This window comes from Barbus barbus (genome assembly GCF_936440315.1).
Source record: "Barbus barbus genome assembly, chromosome: 18".
NCBI lineage: Eukaryota > Metazoa > Chordata > Actinopteri > Cypriniformes > Cyprinidae > Barbus > Barbus barbus.
Window position 1 is genome coordinate 1,924,154 of NC_136746.1, and position 27,470 is coordinate 1,951,623.

Below are 27,470 nucleotides of genomic sequence, written 5' to 3' on the forward strand. Positions count from 1 at the left end.
GGGGGGGGGGGGGGGTGTTTACTGTGGTGCATTTTTATGATGAGGTCAAACTCTAACATAAAGCACATCATCACAAAGAGCGAGCAGAGGATGAGAAAAGAGGCGCGGACGAACCGATGATGGGCGGGGCTTAGCGCGCTTCCGCTTCTCGATTGGCCACTTGTTACATCACTCAACCGTGGTGTTTACTGATTGGTCAAGGAATTCTAGTCAGTATTCCGCTTAGTCACTTTGGCGGAGTCTGTGAACCTCAGCTGCGTCGAGGCTCATCTGCGGAAAACCGTCTGCTCTCAGCCGCAACACTCGAGTCTGGAGCATTAAGAGCAGATTCCAGATGGAAGAAGCAGATAAAGTTTCCTCCACTTCATCCGATGGAGCTCCGCGCGACATTATGATGAATGAAGCCGCTGCAGTCGCTCCGACACCGGCAGACGAGGATTCACCGGGGAACACTAGCCTTGCTAACCTTACTACTGCACTGATAACTAGTGCTCCACAGATGACTGAGATAACTAGTGCTCCACAGATGACTGAGATAACTAGTGCTCCACAGATGACTGAGATAACTAATGTTCCACAGATGACTGAGATAACTAGTGCTCCACAGATGACTGAGATAACTAATATTGTACTGGCAAATGTAGTAACTGATGCTTCTCAGACAGCAGAAGAAACTAGCACTCCAACTGAGGTAACTAGTATTACTCCACAGATGACTGAGGTAACTAGTACACCACAGAGATCTGAAGACGCCAGTTTTAAACAGATAAGTGAAGAAAGCTTGACTACCCAGATAGCTGAAATAAGCAGCACTTGGCAGATAACTGAGGAAACTAGTCCTCCAGAGCCAGCAGAAGAAAGGTTTACTGCAGCCGCTAGTGAAGAGCCTGCTGGAGCAGCATCCTCCTGTGAGCCGGAGCTGAGGGAGGAGAGCGTGACTGCGGCGCAGGAGGAGGAGGAGGCTCCCCGAGGATATCACTCAGAGCCGGAGAGCAGCAGCAGACACGCCGCGTCTGAGCACCGAGAGCCGTCGCCATCCCGTGAGTATCGCGCTGATTCCGCGCTGTCTGTGCCGTGATGCGGCTTTTCTGGATCAGATACAGACGCGCGTCTCCTCTGATGACTGCGTCGCGCTGATCTGTGCTCTGCGCTAGTGACACGGCTTTGTGTGAGTATTAGACGGCGTTATTGCGTGAATATAATACGGTATTATTGTGAGTGAATATATGACGGCGTTATTGCGTGAATATGATACGGCATTATTGTGAGTATTATACGGCTTTATTGTGGTGAATGTTGTCGGTGCGGCCCGTGCAGCCGCCTCATGAGACAAAGACACGCAGCGCGATAAATGAGGATTTATGCAGAGATCATATTTCTGCACAATATATATTTGTATGAGTTGTTTATTTGAGGCTTTAGGTGTATTTATATAAACGTCTATCTATTATATGAGGCTTTTTATGTTTATTCATATGTGACTATATATAAGGGTGGGACTGCAGTATATATAGAGAGAGCATTAGATAGATATGAAGAGTTTATTTGCGAAAACAGATAACTCCGTTTTTTTAAATGTTCAAAAATCATCTTTTTTATTATGTTATCATGTTTTTATTGTGTTTAGATATTTTTTTACCAAACCAAAATAACCCAACTGCAGATTAATTGAAATGCTCAATGAAAAAACATGATTTTTTGAAAACTGTTTAAAAGGGAGCAAATTAACTTTTTTTTTATTATTGTTATACAGAGCTGGCTAGTAACTGATTACTTGTGTTCATCCATTAATAATGCTCTCTCCTGAACATTTAACTTCATTGTGCTGCTCAGGTCCAGTCTGCTTTCTCCTGTCATCTCCACATATGCTGCTGAAATGGTACCTATTAGTGCTGTCAAATGATTAACCGCAATTAATCGCATCCTAAATAAAAGTTATTTACATAAAATATCTGTGTGTACTGTATTATGTATATATAAATACACACCCATGTACAGTGGGGCAAATAAGTATTTGATACACTGCCGATTGTTCAAGTTTCCCCACTTACAAAGAGTGGAGAGATCTGTCATTTTTCATCGTAGCTACACCTCAACTGTGAGAGACAGAATATAATAAAAAATCCAGAAAATTTTATGATTTTTAAATAATTAACTTCCATTTTATTGCATGAAATAAGTATTTGATCACCTACCAAGCAGCAAGAATTCTGGCTCTCACAGACCTGTTAGTTTGTCTTTAAGAAGCCCTCCTATCCTGCACTCATTACCTGTATTAATTACACCTGTTTGAACTCGTTACCTGTATAAAAGACACCTGTTCACACACTCAATCAATCAGACTCCAACCGCTCCACTGTGGGCAAGACCAAAGAGCTGTCTAAGGACACTAGGGACAGAATTGTAGACCTGCACAAGTCTGGGATGGGCTACAGGACAATAGGCAAACAGCTTGGTGAGACGGCAACAACTGTTGGCACAATTATTAGAAAATGGAAGAAATTCAAGATGACTGTCAATCTCCCTCGGACTGGAGCTCCATGCAAGATCTGGCCTCGTGGAGTATCAATGATCCTGAGAAAGGTGAGGGATCAGCCTAGAACTACACGGGAGGACCTGGTCAATGACCTGAAGAGAGCTGGGACCACAGTCTCAACGGTTACCATTAGTAACACACTATACCATCATGGATTAAAATCCTGCAGCGCGCGCAAGGTCCCCCTGCTCAAGCCAGCACATGTCCAGGCCCGTCTGAAGTTTGCCAAAGACCATCTGGATGATCCAGAGGAGGCATAGGAGAAGGTCATGTGGTCAGATGAGAACAAAATAGAACTTTTTGGTATAAATGCCACTCGCCGTGTTTGGAGGAAGAAGAAGGATGAATACAATCCCAAGAACACCATCCCAACCGTGAAGCATGGGGTTGGAAACATCATGCTTTGGGGGTGCTTTTCTGCAAAGGGGACAGGACGACTGCCATGTATCATGTATGGCCATGTATCACGAGATTTTGGGCAACAACCTCCTTCCCTCAGTAAGAGCATTGAAGATGGGTCGTGGCTGGGTCTTCCAGCATGACAATGACCCCAAACACACAGCAAGGGCAACTAAGGAGTGGCTCCGTAAGAAGCATTTCAAGGTCCTGGAGTGACCGAGCCAGTCTCCAGACCTGAACCCAATAGAAAATCTATGGAGGGAGCTGAAACTCTGTGTTGCCCAGCGACAGCCCCAAAACCTGAACGATCTGGAGAAGACCTGTATGGAGGAGTGGGCCAGAATCCCTGCTGCAGTGTGTGCAAACCTGCTCAAGAACTACAGGAAACCTCTGACCTCTGTAATTGTAAACAAAGGTTTCAGTACCAAATATTAAGTTCTATTTTTCTATTCTATCAAATACTTATTTCATGCAATAAAATGGAAGTTAATTATTTAAAAATCATACAATGTGATTTTCTGGATTTTTTATTAGATTCTGTCTCTCACAGTTGAGGTGTACCTACGATGAAAATGACAGATCTCTCCACTCTTTGTAAGTGGGAAAACTTGAACAATCGGCAGTGTATCAAATACTTATTTGCCCCACTGTATATATTTTGAAAATATTTACATATATCTATGTATATATTTATATTCATATAATTTATATTTAATATATAAACGTAACATATTTTTCTTATATGTGTGTGTGCATTTATATAAACATAATTAATATACACAGTACACACACACATACTATGTAAACAAAAACTTTTATTTTGGATGCGATTAATCGTTTGACAACACTATTACCTATAAAGAGATCTTGTGAAGCAAAATGATCAGCCTGTGCAAGAAACTGAACATTATAACAGTGCTTATAGCCTCAAATAATTTATAGACACCCAATGAAGAGTTTGCGAATGAAGTTGATACACTGAGAGAGTATTACTCCTGACTGACACATCAGAAGCAGCCGAGGTCAGATGCACAGCAACCTACATCTGAAGAGAGTAAGATATACAGTCAACTAAACTCTCTCCACATATGTTTCTGCATTACTGAGTCACGCTGTTGCAAATAAGAATTCATCCTTAAATGACTTGCCTGGGTAAATAATAGTGTGTAGCATGATTGAAACGAAACGAGTGCGTGGTGTTACAGCTGTAGCTGATGTGAAAGCTGTGATCACATCATCATCCAGTCCAGTGACCATCACATCACATCACTCAGTCACACACACACACACACTCAGAAGAAGTGCGGTAATGTGAGATATCATAGAGCTCAGGATGGACAGCAAACTCAATTAGAGCTGATATCAAACCTGTTTAGTCCTCTGTGCAGGAAGTCTCTGCCTGATTCAGCATGCACTTCCTGTTTGAGTGTGAAGTGTGCTGTATTGATCTGGAGAGGCCGTTCCTCCTGCTGTCATCTGTGTGTGATTTAGGACAGCAGTCATCTATCAGTCAAATACAGACTGAGACGTCTTCATGGTCGTTTCCATCAGGATGGAGCAATCTTGAGTGAGTGTTGAGTGACACTCGGCCTTATGAGCTCCAGAGCTCATAAAGATACGAGAGAGTCACGCTTTATTCTGATAGTCCACTCCAGACTACCAGTAACTCTGCAGTGATATGTCAACCTACTCTGCTAACCCTAACCTAACAGTCTACTAGTACTCTGAGACTGACATGTAGCTGTGTATTTCCTTACTATGGAAATGGAGGCACGAGAGCCGTGACAGCAGCCCCTGATTCACGAGCACCGGAGGAATCTAATAACATCACAATATATGACATCTCACTAATAAGTGCAGTTACTAATGATATTGAGCCTCGTGGAAATGCACAGTAAAACTGAGTTGGATGTAAATTTACTCATATTAACAACAGTAACAAGAATTGTAAGGACAAAGTTAGTTTGATATATTCTGCTGGTCAGAGACTCTACAGGCCTTAAATATTTGCACTCATTAAACGCTGTCTCTGCTCATAATGTGGTGGTTATTAGTGGTTAACCACAGATAAATCATGCACGGCCATTACATTTATTACTATTACTTCAGTTTGTGGTGATTGTATTCCCTTACTCCTGTGGCACATTTAATACAATTTACTAATGACTAGACTATATTTATATATGAATAAAATAGCATAAATATACCACATTTCTGCCAGAATAGCATGGTTCCAGACTAGTGTTGTCAAAAATATGGATATTTCGATAAATATCGATACTGAAATATCTGAACGGTACCAATATTAATTTCCCGAAGTATGGATACACCGATACTAGCCGAGCTGTCACTTTCTCTCCAGAGGCGCTGGACAAGCACCACACGTGACCGCACTCGTCTCCTTCGCTCTGGTTAAATAGCAAAAGTGAAGTGAATAGAAAGATGACTGCTCTGGTTGTTAAAGAACACAGCAGGAGCGCTATCTGTAGGGATCTATGATCTCCGCGATGCAGAGAACGCCACGGAATCCAGTCATAAACACGGAATTTACAGTTTAACGCGGAATGTCACGGAATTTGTCAAAGTTTGGATGAATTAATCAAAAGTAGGTCATTACACTTAAATCAAATCGCGATATGGACTAGTATCTGTAAATATTAAGCTGCAAAAGTGGATTTAAATATGAATCCTGCATGTTCTGCGCGTCTCTGTGTGAATGTGCTGCACGTGCGGTTGTGTTTACTAATGTGGCGCTCGCGGTGATTTCAGCGTCTGCCGTCTCAATGAGGACATAAATACATCAACAATATCTCCAGAACTGACCTGAAAGGCACTTTACGAGCATTTTACCATTTAATTTGAGTAAAACTAGCGTCATATCATACACACACAGAACTTTAGAAGTATTCACGGCAACCCGTCAAAATAAAAGTTCGGTTTAGCCTATTAAAGACCGTGTGCCAGAAATAGGCTGTATTACTATTATTTAGTAGAATGTACATAATACTGCTACTTACTACTACTGTTATTTTTTTTAAAGACATAATCACAAAATATTTTAATTTTAATAGTAAATCCCCTTCATTTGCCAAAAATGTAAATGTTTAATTTTCATTAATTCAAATATAAATGAATTAAAATTGTTTTATGCCTTCATCTGATATCCAGTAAAATGTAAATACACAACACAGAATTTCTGAGGGGGAAAACACATTTCATAAGGCTACTGTAAGAATAAATAAAAATAGTTTGTATGCATTCAAATAATAGACATGCTAAAACACAGAATTTGGCAACAATAAAACATAAGGTGAGAAAAAAATAAAACATTTCATACGGCCCTAAACGTGTCATTTTTGTTACACTTTTAATAAATTAAATGTTAAATTGTATAATTTTCATGATTTTAATGAATTAGACATGCTTTTAGATTAATAGCATTTAATTTGACCATTAAAAAAAAAAAAAGTCCAGAAAAATTCAAACGGAAAAAGACGGAATCCAGAAAAATTAAAATGGAAAAAATTGAATGTAGAAAAAAATAAAACGGAATTTGGGGAAAAATAAAAGGGATTTCATAGGGCCCTATATCTGGAAATATTTTGGTTATGAAGCAAATGAGAATATCAACAAATAGAACTTTGGATTTTAATTAGTACATGTATTAGTAAACGTTAGTTTCAATTAACATTTAACTAAGATTAATAAAAGATTAATAAATAAATCAACAAATGCAGTACCTCAAGACATTTTTTTGTTCATGTAAAATATACCGCATGTTCTCGACTTGCTACATTTATCTTTAAATTAAAAAAATTACCCCCTTAATATTGTGGCAGTTTTTTTCACCGTGGTATCGAAAATGGTATCGAGTATCGATATTTTTCAAGGTATCGTATCGAAGTTAGAAATTCCAGTATCGTGACAACACTATTCCAGACTGCAGTGAACTGTGGTAAATGTTGGTGATAGATGGGATTGTTTGTGGTGCAGTGTTTAATTGAGATGCACCGATTGCAATTTTCTTGGCTGATTTCAGATTTTTTTGTAAGTGTGACCTGCCGATACCGATTTTTGCCAATTCTGATTTTCTATACTATTTTTAATGCAAAAAAATCCTTTATACAATAAAAAATGATTAAACATTAAATTCCCCCAATCTGGACCAAGCTCCAGATGTTCTCTCACTTAAACAACTCAAAAACAAGTTCTGTTCTGTGACTAGAAAAGAAGTAGATATAACAATTACCTGAAAAGGAATTGCTGTATATAAAAAAACAGATGTCATTTCCCACTGTTTCTTAAATTGTCATTTTTTTCAATTTTTCAAAAACTTTATTAAATGTGTCATCTTTCACATCAAATTCTTACGTTGTTTCAATTAATTCAGCAACTGTAATTTATAAGAAACTAGAGCTGTTAACATTAAAATGAAATCAGTATCAACTTGATACATCTTTCCACTGCAGGAAACACAGAAGCTGCGTCTGAAGTGGCGTTAGATGCATTTACGCAGACTGTTTGATGAAGCTGAGTTGCCATAAATGCATTTACACTGCAAAATTTCAAATGCAAAATTAATTTTATAAGATTAATGTTTTAAATATTTCTTAAACATACAAATAAGAAATGTTGGGAAAAGGGCAATGCTAGTTTTAAATATGAAACCAAACCAGTAGGTGGCGGCGAATGACTGTCTGAATGAGCGAGTCATTTAGTTCAACAGATTTGTTGAAACGGCTGATTCATTCAGAAATGAGGCAAGAGACTACTCTCTTTATGAATGGGTTACTGAATCGTTGACTCACTTGATTTGTTCAAAACGTGGATTCATTCAGTAACAAAACACTGCTGTGTTGCTCGGAACTATTTTCTTCAACGAAATTGAGCAAAAACAGACAATATTGTGTCTAAAATGTAAGACACACTTAATTTTAACTTCTTGTTTATTGAACTACTATAAGATTACTGCAATTGTGTTGAAACATTTCGGTCGTGCAATGTTGCATAGCCTACCTAAATCGTATATGATAAATGAATTTATTTTACTACTGCAGTATGCATCTATAAGTTTCTGTGTGAGCTGTTGCACTCATTTGTTTTGATTTCTGCGCAAGTCTCTCACTACATAAATGACATTATCAGTCGCCGCAAGTGTGACATCAGAATAGAGCAGCTCGGGATGGGCAGACTGACCAGCAGTCACCGGTCCAGGCCAGTCATGTGGAAAACCTGCTAATTCCGGTCCCTGGCCAGTCAATCAGTGCATCTCTAGTGTTTAGTCTTCAGACTAGTGTAAGAACTGCTGTGTGATAACAGTGTCGTTCTGCGTGTAAACTCAGGCTGTTTCTGTGTGATGTTTCTCATATAAACAGATGCCGATCTCTTTCTCTGCCGGTAGGTGCTTGGGATGGGATATACCCTTTTCTCAAATACTACTGAAGCCTTATTGAATCACGCCAGTGAAACTGGCCAATGGCGTTCAAGCACGTGAAATATGAGCTGGAATCCCTCTCTATATAAGGCAGTGCTTGTACGTCATCCATTCAGAATCTTTGACTGAAGCAACTTGGCATTCTAAGATCCTGAGCTCGGTGACACGGCAATAAGAGCAATGTCTCGTTCCCTCATCTCAGGGAATCGAGGTTATGTAAGCAACCGAGAGCGTTCCCTTTCGATTCGGTCACTCTACATTGCTATGCAAACGTATAAAATCCCGCCGTGTCACAGCGATGGAGCCTGGCTCGACTAAGTATGTCAAGTTTCACATTCAGAGACGTAATGAGAGCGACAATGATATTGGCACTCTTGGTAAACACAGCTCAGGTCTACAGGACCTAGTCGAAACCATGTAAAAGTCAGGATATCAAGAGATCAAGCATCCTCGCCACAGCTGCTCTCTCGAATGTCTTCACAAGCTAAGTTCCTTTTAATGCTCTCAGGTTATTGGCAACATGCGTGTTGCTATGGTTATCCGCATTGCGTAGGCTCATTTAGTTGTTTAGCTGGCAATGTGCGGTACTATCTTTGTTACTGGCATATGCTTGTCGTTGAATTATGCTGCGCTTAAAGGGGGATACAATGCCATTTCATGCATTCTCAGTTGTTTACACTGTGAAGAGACTTGACCCGAGCAAGAGCAACGCATTTCGTTCATGGTACAGAAGTCATCGGCAGCGCAGCAGTACTTGCTCAAGAAGAATGTCTCTAAAGATGTGAGGAAAAGATAACCGTATTCATTGTTATGTGAACAGCGGATGCAATTTGTTTTTCCGGGGCAGCGACGGAGTTTCACAAGCGTGTTTGTTTGTTCCCATCATTTCAGTGACGGATGTTTCATAACGAGGTGCATTCTGACACTGGATTTGCACATTGTTTGATACTAAAAGACGGAGCAGTCTCAGAGATGAAGATCCCGGTCATGACTAGGAGCTGCTGGAAAACTGCATCAAATATCTGTGATTGTTGCCAAGCGAGTAAGTGCTCGCAACTCTTTAGCTCCGCCCACGGCTCGCCTCCAGGAGCTTGGCCGTTTTCGGAGAGAATCGTAAGCTGTATCTTTCTTTTATAAACTTGATAAAATGAAGACTCTTCGGAGATGTGAATGATGCAATAATACACTATAGGTACTCAAGATTACAAGAATCACAATCACTACTTAGCCGTCAGATGTCCGTGTGCGATCCCTAAACTAGGCCATATCTGCAGATGAAACCTTTTTTTGTAGAAGCATTTTTTAAATGTGAACTAGCACCTCATGACTACACCACGTTATATACGAGAAGCTGCAAAAGACACCGGAAACAAGTGGAATGTACAAAAGAAAAACATGGTGACATATATTTTTAAGTAAATATAATGGGCGACATATTGGAAGATAGGCCAAGTCAAAAGTTCAAAGATTATTTCTCATCTTCATTTTCATTGTCTGTCAGGGGCAAAGGCCATCAGCTCTGTCACAACACACTAAACATACAGCATTAATACATATACCATCAAAACTGTTCCACGTATTATGTATTTCAACAAAATTAACTTTATTATTTATGTAGTAAAGTATGAGTGAGTGGCATTATTTAGCATCATTCACATTTAATTTTGAGACCACACTCTTCCTCTCGGTCTGTTTTAAACTAGGAGACAGAAATGAATGTTTTCTCAGCTGAGAGAGTAGCAGGTGTGTGTGAGAGAGAAAATATCATATACTCTTATAATCATGAAGTCTGATCAGACGAGGTGTTACAGATGAACATACTCCTGCTGTTCACTGTTCAGTGTCAAGGGCTGTTATCTAGCGGAAGAATGCCGTTTAATGATTTACTTCAGACAAGTAATATATTAAAACATATTTGGGCTTTTAATACTTATTTGTGTTGGCTAACTATGCCCTTCAGCCATGATTGTATTCACAATATAGCACAGCCTCTCATACTTTACTGCCTAAAACAAAACGTTATTCATTAAATTGAAGATTCATTGGGAAAATTATATTTATCAATTACAAATTTTAATGCTAGATGCAATTAATCACAAGCCATAACAGAATTCTGTGTGATTAGCCTTTTTTTTTTTTTATCAATAGTGTTTTTCTGTTGGATTGATGCTTGAAGTTTGTGAAATAAAACTAGCTTGCTGTAAAGATGCTGTCATTCCAAACCCGTGGGACTTACATTCACCTGAAGAGCACTGAGGCTGTTTGTGATATTCTCCGCTCCATTCATATGCATTAAGATGTAATTCTGCACTTCTTGAAGCTTCAGAAGGACTGTCAGTGTTGTTATTCAGGTGTGGTTGAATAACCTTTGACATGACGTGACTCTGCGGCTGCTGATTTTATTCTGATTATATAGATTATATAAACCATATAATAACACATTGTTTTTCACTGCAAGTCTTAATGCACAAATCCGATCTTTTGACCATATCTGATTTTTTGACCCATCTGTTTACATTCACTTTAGACACGACTGGTATCCGGTATCTGTGTTTACATTAATTCCTGCCAAAAATGATTGTCTGCAGTGATCGCTTTACTATGCAGATGGGTTTTAACCCCTGGGTTTTAAATGGCCGTGCTATTAAAATTATTTATATAATTCACGTCGAATGGCCATTATTATTTGCCAGCATGGACAATGACTGTCATGGATGTTTTGCTGCACAAAATCTAACTGAACAGATAAAGGATAATAATGGTAATTTTAATTTGTTAGACGATTTTATCTACTGCTCGTTAGAGGTAGAATTCTTTAGTGAAATAAAGATGATATTTATTTAAATGAATTCGAATGAATTAACGAGAGAATAAGAAAGCATGCACCCACGTGCGAGCGAGTGATTGTGAAGCATTGCGAACAAGCTTGTCGGTTTAATTACAAAAACTGCTAAGTTATCACCTCATTGCTGAGAAATATAATGTAGCTTTTAGTTGTTGTATTTTCAAAATTCACGGGGCAGGGGTTGGAAACCAGCTCCTGAATGTGCAATTTCTTACCTATAAAAACTTTCCATCTCAATAAAATGCGAGCGCATACAGCACGCTGGCATAAAACGCCATTAAAAATCTTTATGTGCAAACATGTCGCTCTCGCATTGGGAGTTCTGTGGAGAATCGGGTATGTGTGTTTAGATGTAGGTCGGATGTCCAGATATCGGATGTGTATCCGATTAAAATCCACATTTGGAAGTGGCTCAGATCGGATGCGAAAAAATCGTATCTCGCACGGGTTTTTGTGTTTACACGTGTGCAACAAATTCCGATCTGTGTCAGATGTGAGCAAAAAAATCAGATTTTTTGTGCCAGTGTAAACGCAGCCATTGTCGTCACCATTTTAATGAACTATTTTTAATGTCTGCCACAAATAACAGCTCCTGCTCCTACACTCCTGGAGCTGGCGTTTTTCATGATAGCCTTGAATGTTCACAGAGCAAGCTTTGAGAGACTGACTCTGATTAGACGGCAGCCCCTGTAAATGGTAAATGATCTCTGACCAGGGCTCAAGGCAGTGTTGTGTGTAATTCCTCTCCGTCGCTGTTTTTCAGATGAACCCGAACCCTCTGCTGCTGCTGCCATCACTTCTGCTCTCCTTCAGTTTCCATCAGGTACGTTTCAGCTTTGCTCCTGTGCTGGGGTTGCTTTCGTCTTTGCCATGTAGCCGATTGATTGTTTGCATTTCAGGGTGACATTTGACAGTGCTGAATGATGTAAATGTGATCTCTTGTGAGTTAACAACTGAAGTAACCTAATCAGTGCAAGGAGTTGACAGACATGCTTGATTTTCACTGATCTGGACTAGGGTTGTCATGATACCAGTACCAGTGAACTTTGTTGATTTTCAGTCATAGTAATACCACTTTAAAAACTGAAATACCATGAAACACATTCCATCATTTTGAACTCCGCTTACTGAAAATGCTTATATAAATAAAGTGACATTAAGATGATGATGTCTTGTTGTTTGGACTGTGAGCTCCTCCAAGTTCAGTCGTATCATGTCCGGCGGCAGATTCTGACATTTCTGTGCTAGAAGGAGCAGCTCATGTATCAGGAAAGTTTCAAAGCAGCATCGGTATAACCTTACTGACATTCACAAGCCAAGCCTACTCTACCATTGGTAGCTGCGGCACCCATGTACCAAACTGGTTTATTGTGATCTTTTTCTGACTTTTTTGGTATTGAAACACTGGTACTATTGACAGCCCTAATGCAGAGTCAGTTTTGCTGCAGAATGTGATTGATTGATTGATTGATGTTAGCCTTGATTGAAAGCTTTCAGATGGTGGATTGTTCTACCTTCCTCCTGACTTTCCCTTGTAGCTTTGCATCAGTTAATCTTTACAGCAAGCCTCAGTTAACGTCATCATATTTCATTCTTTCAGAGCAGATATGTATAAATAGATTTTAGAGAGAAAAGCAGATGCTTTTACTTAAGAAGGAATGGTCTAGAAACATGATCAAGGAAATGAGAATCTCATCTTCAGTAGTCATAAATTAGTTTAGTTTGAACACTGTGAAGTCTCACAGGATCATCCATATCCCAGGCACCGGTTAACCACAGTCTCGCTCTGATCCCGCAGACCTCTGCGATTCTCCACCCGTAGCTTCACGGGCCAGCGCTAGCCTTGCTATGGATCCATTGGGACGTAAGAACTCGGCAGCATTCGACCCGGATGTGCTGAGCCAGTGCGACGACGATTTCATGTTAGAAACAAAAAAGAGTCCATTCCAGGCGTTTCCCCCTGTGAGCGGCGGCCTCGAAGAGACCACCGCAGCCAGGAGACCAGTGGAGGTGTCTGAGAGTCCGTCTCCAGACCTGGTGCAGGACGCCTACGATGAAGCCCACGTGCCGTTAGAGGAGCTCAAACCGGAGACTGATGCTGACGCACCGGTTTCCCTTTCGTATGCTCCGTCCGACCTTTATTCAAACCTTGACACGGCACCTGACGACCAACCAACATCTCTTCCAGATATTCTCAAATCGTCTCCACTGAACCCTGACAAACTGGACTCTGGCTCTTCAGAAGGAAGCCCTGATTTCAGCCCGGTTCACAGAAGTGTGGACGATTCCCCAAATTCCCCATTCCCTGCTATCAATCCCTTTGGATTTGACTCCAAGATCTTGCTGCTGAAGGAAATGGCCGAGGAGACGGAGGCCAAAGTTGGGGACAAGACCAATCTGGAAGCGGAGAACAACTCCGAGCAAAGTTTCACCGCTTTTGATCTTGTGAAAGAGACGGACATGTCTCCGAAGATCGACAGCCTTCTGAAGGACAAAGAGGTGATCAGCCAGACTGCAGTTCAGACGGCTGACAGATTTGAGTGTCTCGGCTTCCCCAGCGGAAACACTCGAGAGCTGTCGGATTCTGAGAGTCCATCCGCAGACTCCTTCTCCCCGGTGCTCGACGCTGTCACGCAGGAAAGGCGAGCCATCCAGGGGGCGATGGATGCCGCTGAGGAGGTGTCTGAGCAGGAGGTCTCGTCTGAAGAGTTCGAGTTTGTGGAGCGACCGCCGCAGGGAGCTGCTGAGGAGTTTCTGGAAATGCAGGAGAGCCTGGCCTTCAGTAAACCTTCAGAAATGCCACAGGATGAAAATGGATCTCCTAAACTGCAGCGTCAGGAGGTGGCAGATCACATGACTACAACCGAAGATGCAGACAAACAACGCTCTTACCATCTCCTCACCCAGGAGTCAGACAAACCTTCTCCTGCGAGAGGTAAAGTGGGCCTGGCGTCTGATTTCCAGGAAATCTCCCCAGCTCCTGTAATCTGTCCTCCAGCGGATAAACCCGGAGCCGAGGAGAAGGAAGTTGAAGGCAGCATGTGTGATCTGAGTGCAGCGGCAGGTAAATTCAGCACAGACCACCATCTTCACTGGACCTTTTCATTTACCCATAATTTTTTGTCCATGTACCTTCATCATTTGTGTTTTGTCCTTTATTCCCCTCAACGTTCATGCGTCTCTCATGCGTCTCACCTTTGGCATGGCATGATGTTGCATTATGACTCTGTTTGCTTGATCACCTTTCCCTTTGATTTGTTTAGTGTCCCACCAACTGTGGCCCAATATAACAATACGATTGGTTTATGATTGACTACTTGCTGTCATATTGCAATCAGGATTATTCTTTTCACATATAAATTTGAGCATTAGTGAATTGATTAACTGTATGTAGTGTTGAGGGTTCATACGAGGCTCTTTTCTGCCATGATGAAGCACCGCAGCAGGCATGCTGTAGGTCAAGAGCTGGATCACTGTGGGCCTGTGTTTACAGAGCAAAAACGCTGCTCATTTGTCTATCTCAATCAGACTGGTCTTTACTCCCAGTCCTGCAGGTTTGTCAGGAGTAACGGAGAGAGCGTGCAGTATAGTTTGAGCGGGTGTGTCTACGTTTACACATTTATAGTGTGTGGAGTCAGATTTGTAAGTGCATTAGGTGTAGGTGTAGGGGCGATATATATCGTATATATATATATATATATATATATATTAGGCGTGAAACGATACACCAGTGGCACGGTTCGGTTCAGTTCATGGTTTTGGAGACACGGTTCGGTTTGCTGTGGGGACATCCTGAATTAGTGCTACGATGGATAAAATTGACCACCTTTCGCACTCTGCCTAAAACCCGCAACATCTGGTTAACGCCCATTCCCTTCTGTGATGCCAGATTAACTGTGTGCGCAAAACATTGTATATTTGGTGAAAAACCGGCTGCTTCAACTGCATTAACAATGTTTTTAGCGTTATCTGTTGTCACAGGAACATTTTCTCTTACTTCGCTGTAAAGGTGAGCCAGCACATTCTGACTGAAATGCGGTCTGCTCTGTAATTGGTATCTTGGCTCCAACACACTTAGCAAATGTGTGAATCCGTCTTTCTCAACAACAGAAAACGGCCGCATATCTAGCGCCATGAAAACCCCTATTGCCTTTGTAATTGTTTGAACACGGTCGGAGTTAGCTTGTAGCTTCATTCTAAAGGCAGTGGGAAAAGTTTCCTGTTTTTGAGGCTTCTTACGTGTGCCGCTTATATCAATGTTGGGGTGATGTCTCCGGAGATGCGCTTGCATATTAGACGTGTTTCCTGTCGTATAAGAGAGTTTTGTGAAACAGTTACGACAGATTGTGTACGCTTTGTCTACGACACGAATTTCATTCCTGTACTCCACTGGAAAACCAAAATGTTCCCACACAGGAGACTTAAATGTGTCCGGGGGATCTGCAATTTCAGTACTATGCGAAGCAGCCAACCTGCATATACTAGCAACCGAGTGTGACGCTCACTCCCAAGTCACGTGAAATGACATGCACTTGGAAAACAGTAAGCAAAAAATGTAAGCAAAGAAAAATTAGTTTAAGTTAATAGTTAGTTAGAGATAAGTGCCATTAACCTCAACAATGAGCAGCAGGGGGCGTGAGAGTACCGCGGTATGCCACGAGAGTTCCGCGATTATCGTGGGTGGTGTATCGCGATCTTTCGGTTCTGTTTGTGATATCGATACACCCCTAATATATGTATATATATATATATATATCGTAATTGTTGCTTTATCGATGTGCGATTTGACTATTGAGTATATCGCGAAAACCAAACAAAGCACACCTACAGGGAGCATGCATACATAACGTGAAGTCCTAGTAGGTTAGACTAGTGCGTGTGTGCGTGCATTCTTTCACTGCATGATTCAGTCTATTAAAATACATTTAGATCACAACATTCAAGATATGGGGTCAGAAAATGTATATTTATTTCATTTCATATAGTTAATCAATATCACATGAAGTGTGCCTTTTTTTCTCCAAAAATCAGCATGATTACAAATGTGATATTGATTTTATACAACAGTTTAATAAACAAGAAGTTATTTCAAGAGACTTACGTTTTAGACCTTTTTGCTCTATTTCGCCAACAAAAATAATTCCAAACAGTCACAGCGCAACATGACGGTGTTTTGTTCCTGAATGAATCGTCTGTTTAAATGATTCGGTTCAATCGCAATGACTCACTTATTAACAGTGACTTGCTGCCACCTACTGGAAGTTTTAATTTCACATTTAAAGTATCTTTTCATTTTTTTATATAATTTCAAGCATCAGTATTCAACGTTTTATGTACATATAACAGAACATTATTTCTGCATTTGTAACTGCAGGTTAAATGCATTCATGTCCTGCATTAAACAGTGAGTAAATACATCTAAATGCCTCTTCAGATGCAGCTTCTGTGTTTCCTCTGCATTGCAAAGATTCATTTAGTTGATACTGATTTCATTTGCTTGGTAACAGCCCAAATGTCTTATTATTCTAATTCATTGATTAAATGTAAGAATTTGACTCAAAATATGATGCACACTTTTAGACAAAAATGGCTTTATAAAGGTAAAAATGCCCATAAAAGGTAAGAATCAATTTAAACTTATTGGAAAAGATAAATTTCTATCACTGCTGTGAACTGACCACACAGAATATGAAGAATATCAAAATCTTTAGGAGTCAGCTGTCCATGGTAGTCCTTAAGATACACTAGCAACAATAACACACTCAGCAAAATATTGTCTAATTATCATTACCGATAAAATCCCGGAAAATATTGAGATATAATGTTTTTGTCAATATCACACACCCCTATGTAGGTGGTGTGTTTCACTTTCAGTCACCCGAGCGCTGTGTTTATCTCGTGTGGGAGACTCCCTCCTCCAGCTCCACCCGCCGCTATAAGCACTAGTCTTCTTTGGGCTCTGATCGCCTCCAGTCACCTCGGCACGGCAGCATGGACGAGACGCTCGAGCGGCCCACGGCGCACTGGAAACACCAGGGTAGAGCAGGACTCTCTCACACACTCACTCTCGCTGTAGATCGCGTGCTGTTTACTGCTGTTCTTCTAGCTGCGCTGTTGGTGTGTGTGTGTGCCGTCTGACTGACGCTCTGCTGTCGCTGCTGGAGATGAGGCTGTTTAGCATGAGTTTGGTGAATGCAGGGCTTTAGCAGAGCGTGTTGCGGTGACAGAGCTGACCTTTGCTCCTGGAGAGAGTCAGTATCGCTCAGATAATCTGGCCAAAGGTTCTGGATGCGGTGGGGGAAAAGTAGTCCTTGTTTAATGATTTGCTGCTATGTCTTGCAAAATGAGGTGAGAAGCTGAAACGTCACTCGCCGTGCGTGAGTTGGCTCCAGCTGTGTTTCTCAGGGTGGTTTAACGCGGATCTGGAGTCAGACGCTTGTCTCCTGGGCTTTAGCAGATGCGTGTGATGTGACGCTCCTCAAGGGTCAGCGGGGTTCAGGTGATGCTGGTGTGTCCTGCACAGGCCTAAGGCCAACGCTTCACTCCATCTGCGCCCTTCTCCAAACGGGTCTGAAATGGCAGAATGGGGCTCCATGATACCATGAAGCAGCTCTTGTGATGATGATGGCATCAAGCAGTTTAATTACTGTATTCAAATAGCATGGTATGTATATTCACAGAGGCATTATAGTGTCCAGAAACCACACTTTGTCTGAAACATGGTAATATCATGGTGCATTTTTGTAAGGGTTACACTGTTTGAAGGAGATCCCATATCATTTGATGGCACAGTTATTGGTATTATGGTTACCATAGTAAACTTTGAAATGGTAGGAAATTTCAGTCTCCTATTATGACAGAATTTGACAGATAAACTGCAGTGTCTCACTGCAATGTTGTTGCTGTGTGTGTGTGTGTGTGTGTGTGTGTATACACACATTAACTTCTGAAAAGTAAATGTGGTCAAATAATCTCAGCTGGACCACTTTTTCATAACTTTGCAAAGTCATTGAATGTAGATTTTGCTTCGTCCTGTATGGAGTATAGATTGAGGTGAAAAAACCCAGTGTAAGGCATTTTGGCATAAGACTGCTGCATAAAATATGAATAATACTGGTGGACTGTAAATGATGACAGAGTTTGTGGGTGAATTTCCCCTTTACTTACAGTATTTAAAATGTGTGTTTGTGACAGGAGATGTGCTCTGTCTGTGTTTAGCAGACAGACTGAATCTGAGATGTTTGTGAGTGTGTTGGTGGTCTGAGGTTTCTGTTGTGTGACCGTAAATGCGTTTATCACAGACTGCATCAGTCACATCATCCGCATGTGCTCGTCTCAGTCTCTGCTTGTGTCCGTCCCTGGTTCCCTGCGGTCAGACGGAGGTCTGTGAGGCTGACTTGAGTGTGTGTGTGTTTCAGTGCTGGAGCTTCTGTACTGGCGGGACGTGAGGGCCAGCGGGCTAGTGTTCGGCTGCAGCCTCTTCCTCCTGCTCTCCCTCCTCAGCTGCAGCATCATCAGTGTCCTGTCCTACTCCACACTGGCCCTGCTGTCCGTCACCCTCTCCTTCAGGACATACAGGGGAGTCCTGCAGGCCGTCCAGAAGTCTGATGAGGGCCATCCATTCAAGTGAGTCCAGAGCAGAAACACTGTTTGTATGGTCTGACCTACATTATTAATGTGTTCATAGTGTAGTGTGTTCAGGTCTCAGGTCTAGACACCTAGTCCCCTACATTGTGGCTGATGATACACTGGGCAACTTTTTGAGCAATTCTTCCTGGCAACTTTTTTTTTATCAATGTTTCTTGGGCGCTTTCCCACTGAGAATGGGTAACAAATTTCTATCTGGATACTTTACATCGGTCGTGGGCCCTGTGTCTCACCTGGTTGCCCGTTGATGGTAACATTGCTAAAAAAATTGCCCAGTGAATCTATGAGTGTCCTCATAATTCAAATCGATATCTGCTGCTCTTCTTGAATGACAGATGATTTTTCAACTCATTTTCACAGACGGTACCTGGATCAGGATGTAGCTTTGTCTAAAGACATGGTGCAGAGGCACAGTGACGTGGTTCTGAGCCGGATCAACGGCGTGCTGAAGGAGCTGCGGCGTCTGTTTCTGGTGGAGGACCTGATCGACTCGCTGAAGGTCTGAAGAGTCTTTCTGTATATGAAATGAAAACGTGCTTACCCTAAACTTGACTCAAGTAGAACTTTAAATAGGTCATGAGGAGAAATACTTTTATTAACTGATATACTTAAAGGCATAGTTAACCTAAAAATGATAAATCTGTCATCGTTTACTTCCCCTCATGTCATTTCAAACATTTGTGACTTTCTTTTCTTCTCTGGAATCAAAAGAAGATATTTTAAAAATTGTTGCAGTCTGAACTACATTGTACCATGTACATTTATCTTATCTTATGTTTTTCATTGAAGAAAGAAATTCCTACAGGTTTGGAACTGCATGAAGGTGAGTAAATGACAAAGGAATTTGCAGAGTTATTTGGTGAACTATCTCTTTAAGTATCAAAATTACATTTCATGAATTGATACTAAAGCTGTCAGACACATGTAGTGGAGTAAAAAGTGCAATATTCTCCTCTGGGATTTAGTGGAATATATATGTAAAGTTGCATTCAATGGAAATACTACTACAAGTAGCTCAGATTTGTACTCAAGTTAATGTACCGAGTGGAACACACGTTAGAGGCCTCCGAGGAGAACGAGTCGAGAGAGCTGGGAGTAATACACACAGATGAAAATGTCAAGATTATTACATTGAAGGACAGAGATTAAACACACGGCAAAAAACTGTTTTCCAAAGATTTTAAATAAGGGTCGAGATAACAGAAGTGAGAGTACATAGGGCTCGCAAATCCCTGGTAGCCCTTCGGGCAGGTACTCTTCAGATTTTGGTAGCCTGAAAATGAATTTAACTAGCCCACATAAAAAAGACAATTTTTAAAAATATAGAAAATCAGAAAATCAAAGTCTGAATGTCAATCAAAAACATTTTCAATACACAAATATCAATGAAATAATTTTATTTCACTATTTACAGGGTATCTGTAGAATTTTTAAAAATCAATTTTTAAGAGCTGCACAAGTAAAATGAACGCTGTATGAGTGGGGTTGGACAATGTCTATGGTAACATTTTAAGCCATAAAATGACATGATTTACAGTTTTGATCATTTTCACACACACATTTTTATGAAAAGGGACAAGTCAAACATATTATTATATTAATTTAAATCATAAATATTACTGTCTTAATTGTTTAGATTTTTAGAGGGCACATTAACTTCTTTCACATTTACAACTCTATGTTTGCTGCATAAAAACATGGATATTCGCATTGATCTGAACATAAGATACACTGGAGATGCAAATTTCCTCTCTGCCACGAGGTGGCGCTTTAGGAGCAAATATAGCGGCTTCTCCGGTAACGGCTGCACACAAGGCAGCACCGCGCTCATATACGCTGCTTTATCAGGCATTATAGGCAAGATGAAATAAAAATGCCATGGACACGTTTCTGAGAACAGCCGGTTCCCTTCAAAGACACATTGACAAAGACATCTGCGCCGCGTTTTGACTTTAAAACATGCAGCGCTCAGATTTATTCAATGACATCATTGCCTTTTGAGGTTTAATCCAGCCATATCGTGGTTCTTTCCATCCCCAACTGTAAGACCTCTTTAAATTGTAATTAAGACTTTTCTTATACCATTTAACGTATTTAAAACTTTTTATGGCTTTAAATTATATAAAAGTAAATTGAGAGTTTTTAAGGACCCGCAGGAGCCCTTTATTTAAGTTAGCCCGTCGGGCAGGGCAGTGATCACAATAAACAGCATGTTAGTCTTTTCAATCTCCATCCCCTTCCTCAAGCCATACAGCCAACTACAAAGCTCAATGTTCATCCACTCAATTGACAGCACTTTCACTGAACCTCTGGATTAATTCTTATTAAACCAGACCACACCCACAGGATTTACCTAAGAGCCTTGTGTTCAGGGGGAGCTGTTGACTAGGGGTGTGCGATACTGCAAATTTTGGTATCGATCCGATACCAAGTAAATACAGGGCCAGTATCGCCGATACCGATTCCGATACTTGTCATGTAAAAAAAACATAAATTTAAATGACCAACAACAATTAAAAAAAATTAACAATACTAATGTTGATATGACTAATATTACAGGTCTTTCTCAAAAAATTAGCATATTGTGATAAAGTTAATTATTTTCTGTAATGTACTGATAAACATTAGACTTTAGATTCATTACAACACAACTGAAGTAGTTCAAGCCTTTTATTGTTTTAATATTGATGATTTTGGCATACAGCTCATGAAAACCCAAAATTCTCAAAATTAGCATATTTCATCCGACCAATAAAAGAAAAGTGTTTTTAATACAAAAAAAAAAAAAAAAGTCAACCTTCAAATAATTATGTTCAGTTATGCACTCAATACTTGGTCGGGAATCCTTTTGCAGAAATGACTGCTTCAATGCGGCGTGGCATGGAGGCAATCAGCCTGTGGCACTGCTGAGGTGTTATGGAGGCCCAGGATGCTTCGATAGCGGCCTTAAGCTCATCCAGAGTGTTGGGTCTTGCGTCTCTCAACTTTCTCTTCACAATATCCCACAGATTCTCTATGGGGTTCAGGTCAGGAGAGTTGGCAGGCCAATTGAGCACAGTAATACCATGGTCAGTAAACCATTTACCAGTGGTTTTGGCACTGTGAGCAGGTGCCAGGTCGTGCTGAAAAATGAAATCTTCATCTCCATAAAGCTTTTCAGCAGATGGAAGCATGAAGTGCTCCAAAATCTCCTGATAGCTAGCTGCATTGACCCTGCCCTTGATAAAACACAGTGGACCAACACCAGCATCACTGACTGTGGGTACTTGACACTGGACTTCAGGCATTTTGGCATTTCCCTCTCCCCAGTCTTCCTCCAGACTCTGGCACCTTTATTTCCGAATGACATGCAAAATTTGCTTTCATCCGAAAAAAGTACTTTGGACCACTGAGCAACAGTCCAGTGCTGCTTCTCTGTAGCCCAGGTCAGGCGCTTCTGCCGCTGTTTCTGGTTCAAAACTGGCTTGACCTGGGGAATGCGGCACCTGTAGCCCATTTCCTGCACACGCCTGTACACGGTGGCTCTGGATGTTTCTACTCCAGACTCAGTCCACTGCTTCCGCAGGTCCCCCAAGGTCTGGAATCGGTCCTTCTCCACAATCTTCCTCAGGGTCCGGTCACCTTTTAAGTCGTGACGTATTGTCAAGTATGGTGACCCATACTCGAAATTGGTGCTCTGCGTTTAACCCATCCAAGTGCACACACACAGCAGTGAGTAGTGAACAAATGCACACACACACACACACACACACCGTGAACACACACCCGGAGCAGTGGGCAGCCATGCTGCGGCGCCCGGGGAGCAATTGGGGGTTCGGTGCCTTGCTCAAGGGCACCTCAGTCGTGGTATTGAGGGTGGAGAGAGCGTTGTACATTCACTCCCCCCACCTACAATTCCTGCCGGCCGGGGACTCGAACCCGCAATCTTTCGATTACGAGTCCGACTCTCTAACCATTAGGCCACGACTTCCCACCTCTTCTCGTTGTGCTGCGTTTTCTGCCACACTTTTTCCTTCCCACAGACTTCCCACTGAGGTGCCTTGATACAGCACTCTGGGAACAGCCTATTCGTTCAGAAATTTCTTTCTGTGTCTTACCCTCTTGCTTGAGGGTGTCAATGATGGCCTTCTGGACAGCAGTCAGGTCGGCAGTCTTACCCATGATTGCGGTTTTGAGTAATGAACCAGGCTGGGAGTTTTTAAAAGCCTCAGGAATCTTTTGCAGGTGTTTAGAGTTAATTAGTTGATTCAGATGATTAGGTTAATAGCTCGTTTAGAGAACCTTTTCATGATATGCTAATTTTTTGAGATAGGAATTTTGGGTTTTCATGTAAGTGGCTTATTGAATGAAGAACTATTAAACCATAACTCGTTTATTATTGAAAGGATTTTAGTATGTTATGTACGTACTGTATTTTCTGTTTGTTTTATACATACTGTAATATTTGTTTATCGCAATAAAACAAAACTGTGATATGAAAAGGCCAAATTCGGTATAGTTTATAAAAATATATAGGCCTATGCATGTACAGGTAAGCAGATGAACCCAGAACATGAATGCAACACGCTGATTTTCATTTTCTCTAATTGCAATATAAAAACATTCAATATGGTGCAATTAATGAATGGAGGAAGACAGTGATAAAGACTGTCTTACCAAAGATTGTCTTACTAGTTTACCAAATAAATAAATAAAAACTAAATTCGGTATACAGCTTGTTAATAAAATATAATATGTTGCAAGCAGCTGAGACCAGAATATATATGCAAACATGCTAAACAACATGTTAAGCATTTTACTCCCATAGAAAACCATTATAATGAAAATTTAAAGTGTCTTAATGCATTAAGAAATAATTTTAAAAAGCTAAACTCAGTCCACACCTTACAGTGATACTGTATAAAAAGGACAAATTCGGTATACAGGTATAATATGCACTATGTGAAGGATTTCCTTCCTCTCCTTTTCATTTCGTTTGTAGCTCGGAGTTCCGTTCCATCTCTCACTGTATCCGCTCGCGCTCGGAGCCGCTGAGTCACGTGATGGCATGACAACCAAACACAGCGTAGCAGGGGAGGAGCAGCAATGTTTGCATAAGAGATGTGAAAAGAGCGGCATATGCACCCAGACATGTCTACACTGTGTTGTATGTATTAAGCAATGTTATTATGTGTATAGGAGAAAAAAAATAACCTAAAGTATCGATCTTATCAGGCTAGTATCGATCCGATACCAATACCAACGTTGGTATCGATACTATCGATATTAGGATCGATACGCCCACCCCTACTGTTGACTACTAGATGGACTTGAAAACAGCTGCCATCTTCATCACTGCTGCTCATTTGTTTGAATAGTTTGATTTTAATCTCTATGGTCATTGCTGATCTTTGTATTTCAGAAGTCTGACATTCCTCTTGCTCTGCTCTCTGACCCTCGTACGTCAATAAGATTTCTGCTGTCGAGCCAATCCTCCTGTCTTGTTAACTGTGATGTTGATATGCTCTCCTCTTGTTTTGATAAGCTGGCTGCTATCAAAACAGAAATGATTTCATTTACACACTCGGCTCCCTGGTATTCCCCTGAACCTCATGAAATGAAATCCCAGCAAACGGCAAAGACTCAGTGCATCTTCAGATCATTCAACAAAACAGTGGCGCTCTCTTCACAGCCTGGTCAACCTGTTTCTTTGGCCTCATAGACTCTGGATCCATCGACCTCAAAGCTCTCTTTATACAATAAATAAACTCCTCAAACCTAGTGATAACACCTCCAACTCCTTTAATCCAACATCTATCACCCTTTCCACTTCTCCATGTATTTCAGCTCTGTTCACTATTTCGCCTAACTCGGTTTTCATGTGTGAGCACAACAGAGCTGTCTAGCTACATGGTAGGAGATAAAATGAGATCCTATCTCATTTAATACTAATACTAATACAATACGGGATAATATTGAATCGGCAGATTATCCATAGTAGTCACCATCAACCTCCTCCTTTCTTCAGACTCTTGGTTTCCACAGCATCCTCATCCTTCTTAAGTTCACTGCAGCTTCTCAACCATACCGTTCTTCTCTCCCATCTGGAATCCTCCATCATCACTGGCACTGTCATGTCCTGGCAAAGGCCATACAGTATCTGACAAACAGACAGCAGTTTGTTTTTGTACTCCCTCCACAGCCACTCTATCTCAAGGTGTACCCCAGGGTTCGGTGCTCGGCCCCCTTCTATTCATCCTTCACATGCTTTCCTTTGGTAGTCTCACATCATAATATTGTGCACTTCCACTGCTACGCTGATGACATCCAGGTATACTCTACCAGATCCATTACTGCTGAAATTCAATGTCAATCAAATCACCTCAACCATTTTCCAAGTGTCCTGTAACAGAATGCATACAGGATAATGCAGTCACGTGACTATATTCTCACAACAATGATGATAAGAGTTTCATTGCAAATAGCCTATACTAGATTTCATTGTAATATCAATCCCAATAATAATCCTAAGCATTGATTTTATCTTTATTGTTATAATATATGCTGTGTGCACCTCTTCATGAGTGTGCAGGTACGACTGAAGTCTAGTCTGGTCTGTGTGCCAATCAGTGACGTTTGTTCCTGTCATGGTCTGTCAGACACACTTGTTCACAGTGAACATGTTCTGTTTCTTCTCCAGTTCGCAGCGTTTCTGTGGGTCCTCACGTATGTCGGTGCCTGGTTTAACGGACTCACGCTGCTCATTCTCGGTAAGGTCACTGAGTCGCTTTCACTTCATTCTGTACATTCATGCTTTATTATGGGCCGTTCTTCAGAGCTCCTGATCATAGATGAGCCATAATTACATTCAGTGGTGTTTTATTATCTCTTGTGCTGCAGGTCTGATTGGAGCTTTCAGCGGCCCAATGGTCTATGAGAGACATCAGGTAATGGTCACGGCTGTTGTTTTCCTGCTGGTTTTCCAATTGAAAAGACATGCAGCGTTCTCTTGAGCATCATGTAATGTTCATATCTGTTTGGCAGAGTGTGTATGTGTGTGTGTGTGTGTTGATGATCCAGTGCAAATGACAGTCATGTTCTGTTTGTCCTGCAGACTCAGATCGATCAGTTCATTTCCACGCTGAACAGCCGGGTGAAGGATGTCATGGGCCAGTAAGTCCAACTCATTCATGAGGGTTTATTTAGAGTGGACTAGACACGCTTGTTCTAGAGTTTTTCCCTGATTGAAATCTAGTGTTTGTTAACTGACCATTAACCATTAACTGACAAGTGTTAAATTAGAATTAGACCTAAACTAGAATTAGAATTCAGACCTCGAAATACACTCAACGGGCCTGGTCTACCTCAGTCCTCAGCATACAGTAGCTCATCCACCGATTCTCATGTTAAAGAAGCATCTTGAGTACATGCTGTGGGTTAGTCTGATGCACAGCCTCTCTACGCTGAGTCCCACAGTGTGATTTGGTAATTAATATTTAATCAAACTGACGTTTATTCAAAGCAGCTAGCAGGAGATGCTTGTTTGTAGATTACAGTGAAGAGTGGTCTGTTATCAGTGGTGATGGACTCAAAGTAACGTCCATATGACTCTGTGTGTGTGTCTCAGGATTCAGGCCAAGGTTCCTGGAGCGAAGAAGAAGTCAGAGTGATTCTGGAGCGGCTCTGATCTCCACTCGTCATCTACAGCTCTATCTCTGTCTGTCTGTTTTCCTCACTCTTAGGTTCATTCACATGACTGCATCTTCATAAAGTTACCAGTGAAACACTGGTTGCAGAATATATCTTGTTTAATGTCTGAGAAACGTGGTTTTGATCCTTCAGAAAATGAAATGCACTTCAGGTCTGCTTTCTTTTTTTAATGAGGGAAGTTGAAGAGTACCAGTATTGGCTTTTTGTGGTGTTTTAGTTTCTATGACTGTGATCTTACTTGATTGACTGGAGTTTCTCTGTCATACTTGACATCTTAGCAACTTTTCTAGATATCAAGACATTTGAGTTCCCCTGCAGGATCATCTCTGGATGAACACGTTTACATGAAGCTTCCTCAACAGAAGTTATTGTATTTAAATCTATTTATCTCTGGACCGATTGCTAAAGCGAGCAGCCTTTGCCATGCCAATAACTGAGAATGAAACGCGTCCTATTGTCTGAACTCTGTGAATGCATTTTGAGATGTTAATGAGAACCAATAAAGCTTCTAGATCACTCTGAACTGTGTGAGATTATTGAGCTCTTCTGGCTGGAGGAAGTTCAACCAAATGAGGATTTCTGCACTCATGCAGTTCATCAGTGTTATCATACTGTCCCTCATATCTGTTACAGTTCTAGTAGTAGTTGTGTTGTATGCTTTTGTAGTTTCTATTTGTTTTTAAAAGACCATATCGTTTTTTTTGTTTGTTTATTTTAGTACTTCAATGAAAATTTGATTTTTTTTTTTGACAACTAGATGAAATAAACATTAAAAGAAAAAAAACAACAACAAATTTTATGATTTCATATTTATTTTAAGTAATTATGGCCCGGTTTGTGAAAGCGGGTTTAGCTTAAGCCAGGACTAGGCTTTAGATTAAATTAAGATATTTAAGCAACTTTTACAAAAATGCCTTGGA

General features: G+C 40.9%; 1 protein-coding gene across 2 annotated transcripts; it reads left to right on the top strand.

Annotated features, from left to right (window-relative positions):
• On the top strand, nucleotides 1-27,071 carry LOC306883969 (uncharacterized protein). Of its 2 annotated transcripts, none has more exons than XM_079439524.1 (9): nucleotides 1-1,040; nucleotides 11,978-12,037; nucleotides 13,013-14,278; nucleotides 18,633-18,840; nucleotides 19,222-19,360; nucleotides 25,541-25,610; nucleotides 25,741-25,787; nucleotides 25,955-26,013; nucleotides 26,468-27,071. In XM_079439524.1, exons 1-9 carry the CDS (start codon nucleotides 335-337, stop codon nucleotides 26,508-26,510), a joined length of 2,598 nt encoding a protein of 865 aa, XP_079295650.1. In that variant the 5' UTR covers nucleotides 1-334; the 3' UTR covers nucleotides 26,511-27,071. The 2 variants fall into 2 exon arrangements, with proteins under 2 accessions (XP_079295650.1, XP_079295651.1); XM_079439525.1 differs by having other exon boundaries at nucleotides 982-1,168.
• The last annotated feature ends 399 nt before the right edge of the window (nucleotides 27,072-27,470 follow it).

What these genes read in the sequence shown, in the direction of transcription:
- LOC306883969 (XM_079439524.1), top strand. Translation starts at nt 335, where the DNA reads ATGGAAGAAGCAGATAAAGTTTCCTCCACTTCATCCGATGGAGCTCCG. An exon ending in CCGAGAGCCGTCGCCATCCC is followed by an intron (nt 1,041 to 11,977) that starts GTGAGTATCGCG and finishes GCTGTTTTTCAG; the next exon opens with ATGAACCCGAACCCTCTGCT. An exon ending in ACTCACGCTGCTCATTCTCG is followed by an intron (nt 25,611 to 25,740) that starts GTAAGGTCACTG and finishes CTTGTGCTGCAG; the next exon opens with GTCTGATTGGAGCTTTCAGC.